Here is a 20117-nt window from a genome sequence, read left to right on the forward strand (position 1 = left end):
CTTATTCAACCATCTCACTAAATGTGTATGAGAAATTGGTGAGGACAGGGCGAAATGTTATAAATGGAACATTAACACAAATCACTCTACTGAATAGAAATACTACATCTAGCTCCAGGTCCAGCATCTTGTTAGTATCTCTTAATTAATTAGCAAGTGAATGATCATTAAACTTGACAAATGTGTCCAAGTTTTTGGAAAAGATATTCCTTAGAATTATATAGCATTTAAATTCAAGAATTGTTTTATATTCTTTCATAGTATATCCTGCAAAGTACATGTCATATTCTGTTCTGACAATATGAACATTCTTTTATTCTTAAAACAGAATGTTCAATCTAGCATGATAATATAATTCTTTGTAAAAATCAAATAATGGGTCTCATCTTCTTAAATGGACTATTGGTTTGACATTTCAAAAATCTCATAGAAAATCCCACAAGATAGGAAAGTCACCAACTTCCTTTTAAAAAGCAGTCTTGCACTTGCAAATATATTTTCTTTCAAAGACAAAAACATTTCATTTATTCCCTTCAATAAAAATAGAAAAAACATTAGATCTTTACATGGTATTTCCTTTTTTAACATAAATATGCAAGCAATCACATTTTTGCATATTGTATATAGGGATTTACATTTTATTTATATTCACAAAATTTAAACATTTTCATACCAATTTATATATGCATATCTCATTCATATTGGGTTTTGAGATGTTGTACATTGTTCTACCTTGGCCTATTTAACCAAGCTTAATATGCCATAGTATCAATGTTAATTTATTTGTGAGAAGTATGCCAGTATTTCTAAAAAATAGTTTCCAGAAGTATATTACTGTGTTAGCAGGCATAGCCACTGAACATTTTCATAAGTAGTCCTATTGGGCCTTAAAATAGTGGTAATAATTTACACTCCACCCAAATATGTATAGGAGCATGAGAGGGCAAAATTACAGTATGGACATGTGGCCAATATCTCAGCCAATACTGGATTCAATGATGCTCTTTGATTTTCTGAACCAGCAAGGTTAAGATATAATACCTAATTTTAATATATATTTATTTATCTTTTTTTTGTGGTACTGGGGTTCATGAAAACCCTCTATCTCTGGGCTACGCTCCCAGACCTATTTTTATACTTTTTTAAATTTGGAAACAGGGTCTCTTAAGCCAGCGCAGCTGGCTTCAAACCTGCATGATCCTCCTGTCTCCACCTCCCAAGAGCCACCACGCCCGGCTCTTTACTTTTTGATATGAAGCTTTTCTTCACAAGTTATTGGCTATTTGAATTTGTCTTTAAATAACTGCTTATTTGCTTTGTTTGATCTTTTCTATTAATATTCTTTCCTTTCTAATATCTTGAGATAATTATATTTACTAATATTTATTAAGCTCCTACCAATAGGCCAGACTCTGTTAACTGTTACATATATGATAGGTATAAGTGCTTCTCCAAAAAGTAACTTATAAATCAGATGATGAAGACAGAGGTTGGATGATAAATAATTACAATTAAATTCATTGAGCCAGGCGTGGTGGCGCATGCTTGTAATCCCCGCGCTTGGGAGGCAGAGACAGGAGGATCGCGCAGGTTCGAAGCCAGCCATGCTGGCTTAAGTGACCCTGTTTCCAAAAATAAAAAAAGTATAAAATAGGTCTGGGAGTGTAGCCCAGAGAGAGAAGGGCTTCCAGGAACCCCGGTACCACCAAAAAAAAAAAAAAAAAAAAATCATTGAATGTGACAACAAGGATGTGCACAAAGACAGCACGGGCCCTGTGGAAGATTCAGGCAGGGGTGAACAGGAAGAAGGTACCAGGAATCCCTCCACAGTGAGCATTTCACAGGTGGGTCATGAGTGATGGGTGAAATTTCACTCAAAAGATATTGGACAGAAAGCATTAGGTGCATGAAGAATTGCACTAGGAAGGGCCCAATGACATGTAAATGCAAATACTATACATAATATCAGTAGTGACTTGCTTAGGACACGTGGTTTCTGTTGGTAGAAATCGGTAAGAAATGAGACTGAGCAGATAAGGAAACCAATTTATAAAAGTACCTGTCAGCCGGGCGTGGTGCCCGCCCTTGGGAGGCAGAGACAGGAGGATTGCAGAGGTTCAAAGCCAGCCGCGGCGCTGGCTTAGGAGACCCTGTATCCAAATAAAAATGTTAAAATAGGTCTGAGAGGGTAGCCCGGAGGTAGAAGGGCTTCCAGGAACCCCAGTTCCACCACCAAAAAATAAATAAATAAATAGATAAATAAATAAATAAATAAAGTACTTGTCAGCCATTCTCTTTTTTTAAAATCTGTACTTTATCCTCTAGTCAAAAGAAAAATATTATTTTTAAAAGATCACTGGAATAGTAGAGAAGAATGGCTTTGGGTGAAGCGGGGGATGAAAAACAATGCCTGAGATTAATACAGTGGTAATGAAACTATAATAACAACCCTGATGGGTGACTACAAGAGTTCAAATAACATAATATCAATAAAATCAAGTGAATATATACGATTAGTTCCTTCATCTACCAGATTCTGGTAGCATTATATACTCATATCTGCGACAGCATTTATTGCATTGTATTGAAATCAGGTCTATGTTTGTCAGGCAATTCCACCAGTATTTAACTCTTCCCCTTTCTGTTTCTTACATGAGTAGTTGACCAAAACATAACTTTTCACCAAAAAAAAGAAAGCTGCTAGGTTTTCTCAGCTTTCCTAAAGTTAGCATTTTATGACAAAATAAACTCAATAGTTATGAATCTGGTGCATTTTCTACCCAGCCACTGTAACCTTATAACAAGTTAATATAAATTGTTTTCCTTTGATATGGAAGAATCCAGTGATTAGAATAATATAAAATAATGGTGACTTAATTAAGAGTGTAAAACAATCCATTAATTATAATTTTTAATGTTCCATATGTTTATCACTCTTTGCAGGCATAGTGCTATACTTGCATTTTTAAAAAACTAAAGTTCATTTTTCTATGAATGAGAATTTATCTTTAATATTATTCAGGGCACTTGTGTGCATCCTATTATTGATCTCTTTATACTGAGGTTAATAGTAAAATTTGAGGTTTCAACCCTCTACCTGTGTTGCCAACCTTTTAGTCTTCCAGTGTGGATATCACCTAAAAGCTAATGTCTCACCTCCTCATGTGTGACTCATATTCTCATTCTCTCTCTCTCTCTCTCTCTCTCTCTCTCTCTCTCTCTCTCTCTCTCTCTCTCTCTCGTCATTCCTACCCTCCCTCCCTCCCCTTCTCCCCTTCTCCCCCCTCCCTCTCCCTCCTCCCCTCCTCTCCCACTCTCTCTGTTCGTATTGGGCTGGGGGATTTAACCCACCCAAGGATGTTCTACCTTTGGGTTAAACCTTTCTAGGTTTCTAAAACTGGCTTCTTCCAACCTGCAATCCTCCTGTATCATCCTCCCAAGTAAAGATTACAGGCTTGCAGCACCATATCCAGTGTTTAATGGCTTCTTATTGGGGTGTTTCAGACTTATGAAGGAGGAAACAACAGAGGGCTCAAAAATGAGGCTAAACTTCTTTGCTAGGAAACCAAGAATATTAGAGTATCCAGGAATAAGTGTTTGGGTTTTTTTGCTTTGTTAACTTTGTTGCTTTAGCTTTTGTTTCTTTTGTTTTTTAGCTCAAAATGATTTTTCTGCACTCTCATTTCATCCTTCTTCAGAAGAATTTATACCTGGGCTAAAGTTCCCTTCACCCAAAGCTATCATTACCAGAAGAGGAATGACAAAGGATATAAAGTGATTGAGGTATGAGACACAGCACTTAAACATGCAGCACCTGCTGCAGGTGGAGGAGGATGGCCAAATGAGGGGGAAGTGCAGGGTGATCTGGGATATAGGCAGACTTTGTAACCTGAGCCCCACCATGTTCAAGGAAACCTGAAACAAATGGGGCAACCCACTGTGTAAAGAGGGCAAGGGCAGCTGGCGCTAGGCAAACAGAAGCCAGTGGGCAGAGAGCCAACCCAGAATGTATCCCTGGGACACTGATGAGCAGCCACCACAAGTTAAGACAGTGGAGATATAAACTATAAGCCAAGTACTAATGGTTGGTACTAAAACATGAAAAAAATTAATTTTTTTGGCAGGGGGTATTTTTTGAGGAGATGTATAGAGGGTTTTTGTTTTAAGCTATTTATAACTCAGGACCTGGGATATTTGCATGGTAAAGGTTTTCAAAAAAACTATAATTATTTACATATCTATAAAACTGAAAATACGTATTTTGAATGTTATTTAGTCAAGGTTCCTGAATAGAAACAGTGGAAGTTTAAATAATTTATGACTGGCAGTTCTTTAGCTAAACTAATATAAAGTATCTTTAGGGTTAGAAAATTGCATTTTTCTCTTTCCTTAGGCCAGTACACTCTTGTTTAAATCCAATTCCACTATTTGGTCCTCTGTGGACCAGAATACCATTGCAAGTCCGAATTATTTTTTCTGTTTATCACTTCCTATTTTTCTGGCCTACTTTTTCTGCTTACCAATGCAAAAAGTTTCTCTTTACAGTTCAGGGCTACCAAAGTACAGACATTAGTGAGAGTCATTCTTTAGACTGCCAGGTAACAACAACCCACTAGCATTTCATGAAGGCATTGTCTATGCAATATCCAAGATATAATGGAAAAATATCAAGTCAAAGGCTGGAGAGAAGGAGAGGGAGCCACTGGACATGTAACATGTCCATTATATAACATTATAATTTTATATATATATATATATATATATATATATATAGTAATTACCAGTTGAGGTTAGAATAGGTGAAATAAATAGAGAAGGGGTCTATCAGAGGAAAGGGTTTGTGTGTCAGACTAATTTCACAAAGAATGATCTGAATAAAATACTTTTAGCTCAGTGACTTTTTATCAAAATCTGATAAAGATAATTCAAAGGGATACTAACTAGATGGATTTCATTTTCGTGGAGGGCATAACAAGAAGAAATTGAAGAAATTACTTTATGTCAACAGAGAGGAGATTTTTCATTAAATTTAAGAAAGTTTGCCCAGAAAAAGTTATTAGACAGTTAAATGGGATTCAGCAAAAGAGAAGAACAATATGAAGTTGCATTAGTTAATGCAGACATCTTTAAAACAGAATTATAATAGGTAAAAGTGTATAGAGTTAAAGGTCAGTTATTATTTTATTACAAAATAATGAAATATTATTGAAAATTATAGTCTCAGGAGTCATTCTAGCTCTACATTTTCCTGGTATATGAACATAAGAAATTTAAAAAATACCTCTAAGCATCAGCTTACTCATCAATAAAATGGATAAAATAGCACCTACCTCATAGGGTCTTATAGGACTGTGGAGTGGATTAAATGAACTAATATGTATAAAGAGCGTAGAATAGTGCCTGTGATAGCATCTAAGGTTTAACTATTATTGTTGATGTTGTTAGTACGAAAAGTTTCAACAACACAATTCCAGAAACTGGAGGTTGAAATAAAGGATGAATATATCTTATGCATTGCAGACAACTGTATTTGTAGATGATTATGTGTTTATTCTTGCCTTTTCCTTCCCCCTCTTCCTCTCTTCAGCTCAAGGCCAGGGTTAGAAGTAAAGAAGTGCATGTTCTAGTCTTCTTTTCCTCTAGTCAGCTATTTGATTTTTCCCTCTTTAAAACACCAGTTCTCAATGTTCCAGCTGTTTCAAATTTCAAATTCTCTAGATCTTCACTCTAGCTCTGACTCTCTCACTTGCTCTCTGGCTGGCTCTTGCTCTCCCTCTCCTTTTGCCTCTCTCCCTTCTTTCCTCTCTCCTTTTCTCTGTTTACCAGTTCACTAATACTCCTTTCCCCCCCAAATCATTGCCTTTTTTTCCCTAGTTCCTGCTCATCTGTTTTCTGTCTCATTTTCTCACTTATCAGATTTCCCAAGGGTCCCTGCTTCCCTGAAGCCTCAGCCTCCTTCCACCCTCCACCCTCAATGGGAAGAGGATATATTGCATATTGGGCTCCATACCAAATCCCTGTTGCCTCTTTAAAAAAAATGCAAAGGTCAGTGTCAGAAAAATAAGATTCAAGATGATGTCTTTGGTCTAGGTAAAGGGAGGCATTCCTCAGTCTCCTTTATTTCCAACAACCTCTGAGAAAATGCAAAGATCCTGGTTAACAATTACAGAAGAGCACAACTCCCAGATAAAGAATTATCCAAATTCTTGAAATTCTACCTATGCCTATACATTAGTGAAGGAAATCAATATCAAGAGCAATGAAATACACAATGGGTGATATTCAAGTGGGAAAAAATTAAATATTATTGAAGTCCAAAATATAAACTATCCCTGCGCTTGGGAGGCTGAGACAGGAGGATCACACAGGTTTGAAGGGAGCCTCAGCTACGTAGTGAGGCTCTTAGCAACTCAGTGACACCCTGTAACCAAATAAAATATAAAATAGGTCTGATAATGTAGCCGGGGGGTAGAAAGCCCCTTGGTTCCATCCCAGTACCACAAAAAATATATATACGTAAACTATGACTATGGAAAGGCATATTATTTTAACCCTACCATTTAATAAAGTTAAAAATCATAAAGGAAAAGAAAATTTAATTACTTATGCATTAAAATGAAACATATGTAATGATATGTATGTTATGAAACTTAGGAGTTACTTAAATAGGAGGCCGGGCGTGGTGGCCCACGCTTGTAATCCCAGAGCTTGGGAGGCTGGGATAGGAGGATCACACAGGTTCAAAGCCAGCCTCAGTTACTGACTGAGGCTCTCAGCAACTTAGTGAGACCCTGTTCCCAATAATAAATTTTATAATAAATTTTATAATAAATTATAAAATAGGGCTGGGGAGTAGCCTGGAGGTAAAAAGCCCCTGGGTTCCACCCCCCAGTGCTAATAATAATAGTAATAATAATAATAATAATAATAATAAATAAAAAAGAAGTTACACAAATAGGTACTAAGACAAAAATTTTATCGATGTCCTAACTATTCTGGTCAAAGAGGTTTCAAGGATATTATTTTTTAAAAACTAGGAAACGGTTATTTTAAAATATTCCTGTGTCAGTCTTGGCTTATTTTAACTGATATAGAGCCTAGTAAATAAGTTTAATTCATCAATACAAATTCTAACATACAAAAAATAATAAAGACTTCACTTTTTGCTAAACCTTTTTCATCTGTTTTTGGTTGTTAGTTTTATACAACTCTAGGAAATAGTTGGGATTGTTTTAATCAATAATATGAAAATAAAGAATCCAGGTATGGTGGTGTATTCCTACAATTCCAGTTATTTGGAAGACTGAGGCAGGAAAATAAAATTGAAAGCTAGCCTGATCAATTCAGCAAGATCCTGCCTCAAAAAAAATTATTTTAAATAAAGAGGGTTAGTGATGTATCTCAATAGTACTGCTCCTGCCTAGCATGACTAAGCCCTGGGATTCATCCCCGGTACTACAAATAATAAGAAAAAAGAAGAAATAATAAAAAGAGGAACAGAAATAATCTTTAATACCATATCTGATCATGAGACTTCATTCTTTACTATAAAGAAGGACAGTTTAGTTAGGTCTAAGGTTTTGTGTTGTTTTTAATAATAGACTATTTACAGTCATAAAAATACTTGTTTTCATGACATTTTAGCCAGTATATATATTTAAAATTTAACATGATTTTCAAGATTCTTAAAAATTTCTTTGCTAAAATTCTTTTTCATGTACATGTCATCTTTTTCTGTATATTTTATGTGTGTTTATATCACATTTGTGCTGAATCATCATAGGCTGTCATAGTTTCAAAAATTTTACTTTCCACACTAAAATGGATGGAAATATATGCTATTATATTGTGAAAATTAAGAGTCATTTCATTTGAAAGGACAAAAAAAAAGTTGTACTGTTCTATAGATGACCATATACTGGGGCTTACTCCTGTTTCTAGTAGAGTAAAACCAATCCATTAAGCATAATATAATTAGAAGACCAACAAAGGAATCTAATAACAATCATTATAGAAACAAAGAATGATGAATTCTGACAAGCTATGCTGTTTTTTTTTAATATGCTGACATCAGAGAGTGACACATTTTTAAGAGTCTGTCACAATCTTCATATCTCTACGCTTCCTTGTAAGTCAGTCATTAAAATTAGTACTAATTAAAACTATTAAACAAACTCCCAGCATCATTTAGTTGTTTGATAAGGGAAATACATAAGTGATTCCACATTTGAAATTTAATTCGTCAGCTCTCAAATCATATTCTATTTACACAAAATGTAAATAATAACCCAGCAAGAAAGAAATTTGAGAGAACACTGTATTCATCCATATGTTCAAGTAGAAATACATGAGATCCAGGCTCAAGAGAGAAAGCCAAAGACATAGAATTTATGAAGTCTAAAGTAACTGCACATGCAATTGACAGAGCTGCCTGATGAAGTGTGGAGCACTCCTGGGCTCAAATTCTAGCACTGCCATTTACTAGCTATGAGACTCTTGGCAAGTAAGCTTTACTAACCCATATTTTTCTCAAATTAAATGGAAATTATATAAAACTATCCAGTAAGACTGATGTAGGAATATATAAGGTAAGATCAGTAAAACTCAGTATAAAATTCCTAAGAACTAAATTGTAGTTATGGAAAACCCTGGAGAACATTATGTTAAGTGAGATCAGCCAAGCACAAAAGAAGAAGATACCTATGTTTCCTCTAATATGCCCAAACTAGGAAACACAAAGAATACCAGTGGGACTCCAGTTATTGAAGGATGGTAAGTTTGGATGGTAAGATAGGAGAGGAGGAAGGTCGGTCTTGATTAACGAGGGTCTACACCTGAACATGTGTAAAATTATGAATAAGTCATGGTTAACCTGGACAGCCATTGGTGGGAGGGGGGAAAGGAAAACGGGGGCGGGGGGGGGAGGGCATCAAATATAGTGTAAATGTATACTATTTACGTTCAATAAAAAAATTGTTTAAATAAAAAAAATAAAAAATAAATAAAAAATAAAAAATAATAATAACTAAATAAGTAAAAACTAAATAGCAGTTATAATAATAACTACCATAATACTAAATAGAATGCTTTTAAATCATACTCAAATTAAAGAGGAGGTTATGGCACCTTTAAAGGAGAGTCACCTATTGTACTTTTTGAAATAAGTTGAACTATACTATTCTGAGGGGGTTATCATGTATATTTATAGATTTAGAAAGTTTTATGGAAATTGTGATTGGGCTATCTAGTAATGCTTTTTCCAATATCTGATTACTCATTCGAGTCTTCATTGAGCTTTCCCAACATATTCATCACTCAGTAACTTAATGACTTCAGCAGTTGTATTGTCCTAATTGGAAAACATACATTGCCTGATTGTTTTGATGAAATAGTCACTTAATGCATTCCAATCTAAAGTATGAACTTGTGTTTTTATTTTTAAACATTATAAAGGCATGAGAAATTGGAAAATAATACAAGTTTAAAGGTTTGGCCAGGTGTTTAAAGCAGAGTATTCTCTTTATTTACTCTGAAATTTATTTCTATATAAATATGCTCAATCTCTGAAGTGGTTTTTTAACTTATGGTACAAATACTTGAATTTTTTTCTCTAAAATTTTGCACCATGGATTTTCATTACGGATTACTTTTAAGTAAGCTTTTTTTTTTTTTTTCTGGTACTGGAGATTGAATGTAGGGACATCTACCTCCAAACTACATCCCCAGCCTCTATGTTATTATTTATTTTGATAGAGTTTCATTAAATTGCAGAAGGGCTCCCTAAATTGCTGAGGCTGGATGTAAATCTGTGATCTTCCTGGCTAAGGCTCCCAAGTACTGGGATTATGGGTGAGCATCATCATATCTGGCTGTAAGTGAGCTTTAAAATATATTTTGTAAATGCATGAGTATTCATCGAGCAACAATCATTTTTAATTGGAAGGATTTTTTAAAGTTGAGGTACAGCTTACCCTCAATGGTATACAAACCTTCTGTGTATAGTTCATGGAATTTTTAGTATATATGTGTGTGTGTGTGTATATATATATATATATATATATATATATATATATATTTATAGATATAGATATAGATATATCCCATATAACCATCACCCACATTATGGCCAAGGCTCCATTCTGTGTCTTCTTTCAGTCAATAACACTAAAAGATAACCTGTATCGTAACCTTTAATGCCAAAGATTATTACCTGTACCTATTTTGAACTTCATATTAATGGAACCTTATAATATTCATTCATATAAGGTGTGTTTTAAAATTACCTAATTCATTGGTTTAAATTTTCACCCAGGAGGAACATATATTAATGTAGCTTGTCATTTACCTTCTTTTTTTTTTTTTTTTTTTTTTTTGCGGTACTGGTGATTGAACCCAGAGGCATTCTACATCCAAGCTACAGTCTCAGCCCTGTTTTTTATTCTTTATTTTAAAACAGTATCTCACTAAGTTGCAGAGGGTCTAACTAAGTGGCTGAGGCTGGCTGCAAACCTGCCATCCTCTTGTCTGAGCCTCCCAAGTACTGGGATTACAAGCATGTACAACCATGACTGGCTTGTCATATATCCTTCTATCAGTGCTTAGCAACAGAACTCTGCAGAACCTGATGAACACTACTGGGCTTAATTTATCTAAAACACATCTAAAATGATCCTAAAGTAAACTTACAGAAACATATTTAACATTTTCACTGTGAACATTCACAGCATCTTACAGCCAGTTACCTCCCAGCTGCTGTTACATATTTTCTGCAGATTTTCAAGCTTTTCTAAGAGTTTATATCTATTATCTACTCCAAAACTCTCTGTGATGTAGGTTAACAGAAGTTAACAATGTGTTAGAAGTATGATTAGGTGGTTTCCCAATAAGCAATTATGGCAGTTGAAACAAGGAACATCATTGGCCTTATGCTACTTTTAACTACTATTTTGAGGTAAAGCCACATCTGGAATTTAGTTCTTCAGCTCTCAAATCATGTTCTGTTTATATAAAATGTAAATAAAAACACAGGAAAAAAGAAATTTGAGAGAGCACTGCACTCACTTCTATGTTCAAGTAGAAATACATAGGATCCATGCACAAGCGAAAAAGCTAAAGCCATAGAATTTATGAGGTCTAAAGCAACTGAACACAAAACAAATCAAAACCTACTCGGAGCATTTTAAGAGTTATTATTCAGCAAAGACTATGTTACATATTCCTATACATATTCCTATACTTATAATAAAAAATGAGACATAAATTATAGAGTAGTACACATGAAAAGTATGTATGTATCATTAATATATCTTAATAAACTAAAAATGCTTAAATGTAAAAATTTATTGACTCACTTCAAATATACTTGTATACTTTTTGAAAACACAGTATGTGTAGCAACTTCTAATGGTAACTTTATTACCTCCATAATAAAATAAAACTTGACTCCATAATAAAATAAAACCTAATATCAATACATATTTATAGGTATTAACACTCTAATGTAGCCAACAACATTTATTGAGAAAGAGGTATAGGATTTTGCCAATGACTGTTGTTGGGAATCAGTGTAGCACAAACACCCAATTCTCACAGTGAAGCTAATAACAACAGATATTATATAGTTCCAGTATTTTTATAAAGTTACTTTAGGATAATGTTTTTTTAAATAATAAATTTAATATATTTTATTAATGATATCCATGATTTTACTGTTATATATAAACATGTAATTATATATATAAATTTTATGCTGAAAAGGTATAATCTACTTATGATAGCCATAGAATATTTTGCTTGAAATTTTAAAGCTCAAATATATCACTAATTTACCTGCAGCACAAATTTAGATAACTTTAATTCATAGAAGAGCCTCAAAGAAAAATTAAAAATAGGATATACCCATTTTTATGCTAGCTATTAAAAGGTTTCTACTACAGACAAATAACAACTTAGTATAGATTTCAGAGGTGATAATGCTATTTTATTCTCTTTTTTTCTTTCTTTTTTTCTTTCTTTTCTGGTATTGGGAATCAAACACAGGGCAGGGCTTTGCTCATGATAGGTAAATGTTCCACCACTAAGCTATATCCCCATCCAATGCTATTTAAGGTAAGTTATTAAATTAAAAAATAATCACTGTTTAAATACAGAACTGAGATGACATACAATTACTATATGAAGAGTAAAAACCAGTTTTTACAAATACTTTTGTGTTAAAGCTTGTTAAATCATAAAATTCACAGATAGAATATGATGTTTTTTGTGGTACTGGGGTTCCTGGAAACACTGCTACTTCCGGTCTACACTCTCAGACCTATTTTATATTTTTTATAATTTGCAAACAGGGTATCTTAAGCCAGCGCGGCTGTCTTCCAACCTGCGCGATCCTCCTGTCTCCGCCTCCCAAGTGCGGTGATTACAAGGGTGCGTCACCGCCCCCGGGGTGAATATGATTTTTAAAAGAAAACTGAATTACATCTGTACCTGAGCAACAGTAGAACATTTGCATAAAGTAGAAGCAGGCTGATTGTTTTTACTGTTTCAGTTCTTATAAACTGAAACTCCAAGAAACTCAAGAACTATTATTACTTTAGAATTTATACGGAAAAAGGAAGTTCCGTATTTTAATTTTGCTTAAAAATACCTAAAGATGGTATTAGTGATAATGGTGATAGTAATTGTAATACCAGAAAGAAGAAGCAGATATTTACAGAACACTTCTTATGTACCAGGCACCATTCTAAGAACTTGAATTCATCTTCTTCTCATATTACACCAAGAAAATAAGTTTTATTCTTAAGCCAGTTTCACAGACAGAGTTGAATAATACAAAGCCTGATTATATCCACTTGTAATCTTAAGGCAGTCTGGCTAATTTAATCTCTACAACACAATTTCTCCTCAAAAGAGGAAAACAAAATCTTAAAATAACATATTCTATATAACTTGTGGGATTATACAATAGTAACTCAGTTTGGGTTATTTCATAGTTAAAACAGACTTTTAAAATAGACAGATGGCTTTCATTGTCTTTCATTAAAAGCTTCCCAAAACGTTTCATCAATATCAAACTACAGATGAGTTTCTTTGTCCCACTCAAAGCTTTTTCAACAGAGGTGATCCATCTTTTTCTGTAATCGTTGACTTCAAAGAAAACTCTGGAATCTCTAAATCATTTTTGTTCACTACTCAAACAATAACTATATAAATCTTTTTAAAACATTATAAAGATTTCAAATACCTACATAATGGTTTCCTTTATTGTAGCAATTAAAAAGGCTGCATCAAATAGCCAGTATACATTATTAAAGACAAATTAAGTATAATTTATCATACTTGGAGGCATAAGGAAATATGGTATTGAAACCAATAACCAGAAACCTATATTTGATAGGTATATTCTAGAAAAATGCATGTGACAATCTACATAAATAATTCGGATAATGCTTTTCACAAGTGAAAATAAGTGTTCTAAACAAAGAATAGCCTTAGTTTTCCATACCTAACCAAACCCATGAAGGTTCTTTCTTACTACAAGAACTCTGATTTGGATAATTCATTTTTAAGATTCTTTAAAAACAAAATTCTTTTTCTCCTCTTTTTCCCCCTTACTTCAATCTACAGCTTACAGAGGGTACTTACCAAATGTTTTTGACTGACAAACAGAAAATAATATTTCTTCTTTTTTTTCTGAGTCCCTTTCATTCTGTTTTCTACAATTGTAGCCAAGGTGACATTACTAAAATATAAATGTGATAATACTGCCCTTACCCCATCTTCCACATTGTACTCTGCATTCTTTTTTCATGGCTTGTACAATAAAGATTGTATTCCTTGATGTAATCCAAAAGACCCTGCATCCCTGGCCACACTCCTTTCTTTAGTATGGAATAAGAGCTCCATGCAATAGAGGCCTTGTCTCAGTAACATGAACATAATGGGCCATCTCCCATACAGACTTTTGTATCTCTGACTTTACCTAGTTAATACTTCTTCTCTACCTTTACTTCATCAAATCTTTATATTTCATTTTTAACTTTAATATCACACTTCAGAAAAACATTCCTGGGTTAGGTCAGCTGATACTATTTTAAATTATCTCACCACTATGCAGCTGTTCTTCAAAAATACATACCATCATTTTAACTTTCCACTAAGAAAATTAATGTGCCTTCTATTATTGTGCATATGTGCTTCCTATATGTGTATATAATGTTAGGAAACATTTCTGAGTTTACTTCCATTTTATTGCATGTGCTAGTACTCTGGCACATCTAAAGCACTCAATCAATATTTGTTGAATAAAGATATGAATAAATGAACTCATGAGTGACTTGACTATCTGGTCACATTAGTAAATTCATAGAAAATAGGGACTTTATTAAATGACATTTAATACACTGCCATGTTCAGAAATTAATTAATCATTTGTATGGATGGTCATTTAAATAAAGTGTGAGAAAGTGTCACTCGTTGTCCAGTATAAAATTTATATATATATATATGTGATCCTAAAATGCATGTGACTTGGATTCATAAAAAGTATAACTGAATTTCTTATTATCTTTTTATTTTCACTTTTTACACTGGATGACCATGGAATTCACTAAATTCTTTTAAGCTAATAGAAAACTATTAGCACTCTTAAGTAGAAATGTATAGACCCAATATGCACCCATCATTCAGGAAAGATGACATTGTTGGATAGTTGAGTTCTGAGATTGACTTCCAGAGTCAAAGTACCTAAGTGATGCATAAATCAGTTATGTTCCTGTAACAAATTTTGTATATATTTTTCTCTGGAATGACACCTGAACCTAAAAAGATGTCAATCTGAAGGAGATGGAAATCTTGTTCAGCATATGTTATGATGTAAGACTTGGTAATAAAAAGGCTTTTGTCCAGGCCCTGACAAAACCTGATTATTGCACATACCCTCTCCTGTGTTCTCTCCCCATTGATATACAAATAAATAACTAAAATATGCAAGGTCCAAATAGACAGAGAAGGAATGTAATACCCATTCAGTAAGATAGTCTGAAAATCCATAGGTATATACGTTGTTTCAATGCCCTATAGGCTTGGGGTAGGAGAGACAAAACATCAATGTTGTATTCTTGCTGTCTTTCACAAGTTCTTTTTGTATTTTAAATAATGAAAGCAACTAAAGTAATATTCGACATATTATTAGTTAAAAACAGAATTATATTTGGAACTAGAGATAATGTGATTTTGTTTTTAATACTCTCCCTTTAATTTTCTTTAATGAATGTATATTTGTTTTTAAATTAATTTTTATAAAGAATGTGGCAATCAGTACAAAGACTCACTGGTGGAGGCAGGGCTTTGTTTATACTTCATCTGAATAGAAATCATCTATCCCTAGTGTAAATACATGATGAGTGTTGGGAGAGGCATCCACTCTCAATTAATTATTCAGTAGTCACTTGACACACAAGAAACAAGGAAAATAAGCAAAATGGAGTCAAACCTTCTGGAGAGAAGACCGTGCCTTTATCACTCCATCGTCCATTTCTGTGATAACCAAAAAAATCCAGCCTTTTGTTTCTCTTCTCTGACTAGTGGTTATCTTTGTACTGTTTTCAGATCAAATTTTCAAAACAAATCAATGCTCCAGAAAAATCCTAATGTATTTGCTTTACTAAATTGATTTTTCTTATGCATCAGGTACTACGCTGTTCCAAAATGCACCTTGGTAATTCCAAATTATTCATCTTATAGAAAGAACTATCCATTTTCCAAAATAAAGTGCATTTTAGAAACATCTAATTCTGTTTCTTTTTAACATTATTCTTTCCATGCTTTCTCTACTCTTAACTGTTCCTGATTATGCATGATCCCTGAATCCCTACATTAAAATGCATAGAAAATTTTTAAAAATTCATTTAAAACACCCTCCCACACAGAACAATCTGTCATTGTGTCATATTTGTTTCCTAATTTAAGAATGGAAGTTATATTTCATTAAATTGCCTTCTTTATCATTTAAAGTATCATTGGGATATTTAGAGCAATATTTCCCCATAAAATAATATTTAGTTTGTGTTTCCATTGGTGCAAAGGTATGCAACTTCAAATTACACTATTAAATTCATCATGTCTAAAGTAATCTTATTTACAATTCATAAGGAAGTTAGATTTAGTGGAAGAAAAATATTCTACTTTTGTAATACATAAAGTCTGATCTTAAATCCATGGAAATTTACTGGCAGTATCACGAAGACCACAGAACACTTCTAAAGACCAGCTTTTCTCCTTCCTAACTAACTCCTTTGCTGTTTAAAAAACTACAAATTTATCAAGTTTTCATGTCTCTTAAAGTCAAGTGAGAGACAATTGCTAAGTCTAATAAGATTTACAAAGGTTAGTTCCTCTTAGCAGTGTCAGCAAAAAAAAAAAAACAAAGACATCACACAATAAAACAGCCACACATAGAGCTTCCATCCCTATAGCTTTCAAAACCAGATTTAATAATTTACCTTTTTCTGCATTTTGGCCACAAATCCCAGTTATCTGTGTGTTAACTGCCTTGATTTGACCCATAAGCTATGTACTTTAACCCTGACATCATCTCTTCTCCTTGGGCACTGGTACATTATGTTTTATCCCTTTAATATAACTAACTCACTTTCTGCTCCTAGGCTTTTCTCTATTTATACAACAATATTTTCATTGGCCATTACTATATAACAACAGGGAGGAGAAAAGCACCCAAAATACTAAATTTTATTTGTAAAGGGGTGAAAATAAAACTCAGGTGTGATTTTTGTTGTTTAATTCCACATTATTTCAAGCCCCAAGAAGCAAAGATATTACAAGTTGGCTTCCACTCCTCTGATAAATGTTATTAGCTTAATATTCTTAGAAAATCTCTTGCTATCACTCACATGAATCCCAGGTTTATTAGCCTGAAGAAGCTTCCCCATCCAGCAACATCTAAATTTCTCTACTATATCTCTTCCCAAGGCATCAATTAACTGAGAAATATGTTATTTAATCTCTAACATTTTTAAACATTTGCTGACCTGTCTCACACTTCAAGAAACCACAGAAATCACAAAATTTGACTTAAATTTGATAAATGTTGGACTTGGATATAACAATAGAAACCAGTATTATTTTCAAAACTCCTCCTCCAGCTAGTGAAGAAAACCTGTACAGCCCCTCCTCTTTTCCACAACCAAGATCGGGTCTTTGGAAAAGCACAGCAGTGCCTATGAACTCTGTTCCTCCTTTGCCACAGTAACCATGTGGCTATTCTCAACCACGACCCTGGGGAAGCCTCTCCTGCATGTTTTCACTGTGAGCCAGGTAGATAGGCATGAGTACCAATCTGTGAGGTACTAAGAAAGGCATGAGTACCAGAAGCATGCTGCTGTAACTCTGGGCATAGGGCTGAAATGCACATTACTAAATAGGCCCTCAGAGCTTGGCACTCTTTGAGGACTTTCCACCTTTTGAGATTGCCTCAGGATTTCCCATAAACAGGAAGACCCCCACAAACCTAAAAAATGTACCCACTCTGGGTCCACTCCTAAATACAGACCCAAACATGGTTAACTTGTGGTCAAAACTTCTGTTTCTAGGAATTAGAACCCTCTTTTTTGAGACCTCAGGGGAAATACCCCTGGAGGCACTTGCACAGAACCTAAAGCGAAACCTACCTAATTACAATGCTTTTAACATATTGCTAGTATTGAATGCTCTCATGTCTCATGTGTGCTCCACAATGGACTTATTGTCTGGAGCACACAAGAACCAAGAACTAGGTCCACTCACGGGACCCCTACTCAACGGCCCTAACAAATCTACAGATGCAGAGTCTGTATTATAGATTTAGTGGCGGTAGAGGAAAGAATGGTGGTCATTTGGATGAGCAAAGGCATTATGAAGGCACGGGCCAGGAGGCCAAAATACAAGCGTTGAAGAGAGGCCTTTCTAGAAGAAAGGTTAGTAAAAAGGCATCCCGGGGCAAGCTGAGCGAGAATTGAGGTCTACTCAACGACTACGGGATGTGAAGGAAAGAGCTGGGGGAGCTGTTGAGGCCCCAGAGACGGCCATCGCCTCATCGTCAACTGTCACACATCGTCCAGAGAAGCAAGGCCCCATGCACCTGTCCGGTCCCACCTGCGCGCCCTGCCTCCCCGCGGCCTGGCCAGAGGGAGGTTCGGGAGCACGGGCCTTACCTTGGCTGCAGTCCTTGCCGCGGAAGCCGGTCCGGGAGCAGTCGCACACGGCCTGGTCGTCCACCACAGAGCACACGCCTCCGTTGAGGCACACCCCGCCCTCGCCCTCCTCGCCCGCCTCGCACGGGCTCCCGCCGCCGCTGTTGGGCGGCTCGTCGTCCAGCCTCACCTCCCCGCTGTCCACGGGCAGGGCCTGCGAGGAATTGACCCTCACGTCGCGAATCCAGCCTTTGAAGGGCTCCTGCTCGCGCACCGAGGCCAGCGTGAGCTTGAGCGCTGCGGCGCGCAGTTCTGGGGGCAGGCCGCCCACAAAGAGGCCGCTGAAGACGGTCATGTCCCTGCGCTTGGACTTCACCTCCACCCACTTGGCCTCCACCTGGTCTATGTAGAGCGTGGTGTTGCGGAACTGGCGGCGGATGCGCACGTGGTGCCAGGCGCCGTCGTTGACCGGCGTGTCGGCCAGCAGCGTGGCGGGCTCGGCGCAGAAGATGGAGAAGCTGAGCTGCAGGCGGCCCCCGCGCGTCAGGATCAGCTCGAGGAAGTCGCAGAAGCCCTCGTCGTCGAAGTAGAGGACCAGGCCGCGGGCGCTGCGCGTCTTGAGCTGGAAGCTCATCTCGCTCTCACAGCAGGCGTTCCACTTGGGGAAGCGCGTCCACTGGCCCTCGGCGCCCGGGAACTCCAGCCCGCTGCCCAGCTCGGCCCAGCAGCCCAGGAGCAGCAGCGAGAGGCAGAGGAGAAAGCAGCCCCCGCGCTGGAGCAGCGCCGTCCCCATGCTCGGGGCTGGGGTGCGGCGGGGGGGTGCCGGGGCCGACAGGGTCAAAATGGTCCTGGACACCGTGATGAAGAAATAAGGGGCCGAAGGGAAAGCGGGGCAAAGGGATAGACAGGAGCGCCCTCCTTTAGCTCTTTTTTTTTCCTTCTTCTCCTTTTCCAATAACCCTTACCTCTCTCCTTATAGTCCCCTTCCAACTGGAAAATGTAGACCCCAGTGGTACAGAGCTGCCACCGAACTTCCAGACCAAAGGGAGGATACACTTTGGAGGCAACGTTCTAAAAAGAGCATCAACAGAAGATCAAGAGAAATCACTGATCCATTTGCGCCCAGCGCTCTAGCTTATGGGAGTCTGAGGTGGCCACGGACACTTCACTCTTCAAGCGCCGTCACCTGCCCGGGTACCACCAATGTGGCCCAGACAACAGGGAAGCAGTCAAGAAGAAGCAAATGCCCTCCTCAGGGAATGACAAAAACCAGCAATAAGCCAGTATCCTTGGATGCTTGCGAATGACTCAAGTATTTCCCTTCCAGAAGTAGTGTCCGAAACCAGAAGAGAGAGAGCCTTTGCCTTTTGAGGGCACCACTTGTAAACCCGAGTACCTTCAAAGGCCTGCTTCTTCAGTCATATCATAGACTCCAGCACCACTGCTACCAAGGCCAGATTCCTTGTGCATGGCCTCTCAGGCTGGATTTACTTCTCTTTTATCCCCCACACACAAAAAAGAGGACCCAAACCCACAAGTTGTGAAATAGCTGGAAGGAAGTCACAACAGCTCCTTCTCTTCGGTTTCTCTGCTTCTGCCCAGCATATCAATTGGTAGGGTGTCGGCGATGCATTTTGATTTTATTGTTTTTTTATAAGGACCCAGAAATCTGCAGAAAATTAAAATAAAAATTTAGGTCTAATGTTAATTGTAGTATTATATAAATTATTATTTATCTCAAAAAGCAAGTATATAACTGATACTATTTGTAAGCCAAAGAAATGACATTATTAGATACAGCCTCTTTTTCCTGACCTACTAGTAAGGCCTAATGTTTCCTGATAGTATTACAAGCTATTATACCTTGCTGCTTATTATAACGGTTAATAGGTAACTTAGGTTTAAAATACAGATATAATTCTAACTTTTTTT

The 20117-nt window shown here is 36.3% G+C and overlaps 1 protein-coding gene across 32 annotated transcripts in view; it reads right to left on the bottom strand.

Annotated features, from left to right (window-relative positions):
- The window catches only part of NRXN1 (neurexin 1), a gene marked incomplete at both ends in the record, with an annotated part of 1249621 nt that extends 1230643 nt beyond the window's left edge, over nt 1-18978 (bottom strand). For all 32 annotated transcript variants that reach the window (XM_080711553.1, XM_080711552.1, XM_080711543.1 and 29 more), the window contains one exon: nt 18207-18978. In XM_080711553.1, coding sequence (XP_080567679.1) covers nt 18207-18978 — 772 coding nt within the window. The remainder of the gene's footprint in view (nt 1-18206) is intronic.
- Nucleotides 18979-20117: the final 1139 nt, after the last annotated feature.

The sequence above is a fragment of the Muscardinus avellanarius genome, assembly GCF_963383645.1.
Source record: "Muscardinus avellanarius genome assembly, chromosome: 15".
In the NCBI taxonomy this organism is placed as follows: domain Eukaryota; kingdom Metazoa; phylum Chordata; class Mammalia; order Rodentia; family Gliridae; genus Muscardinus; species Muscardinus avellanarius.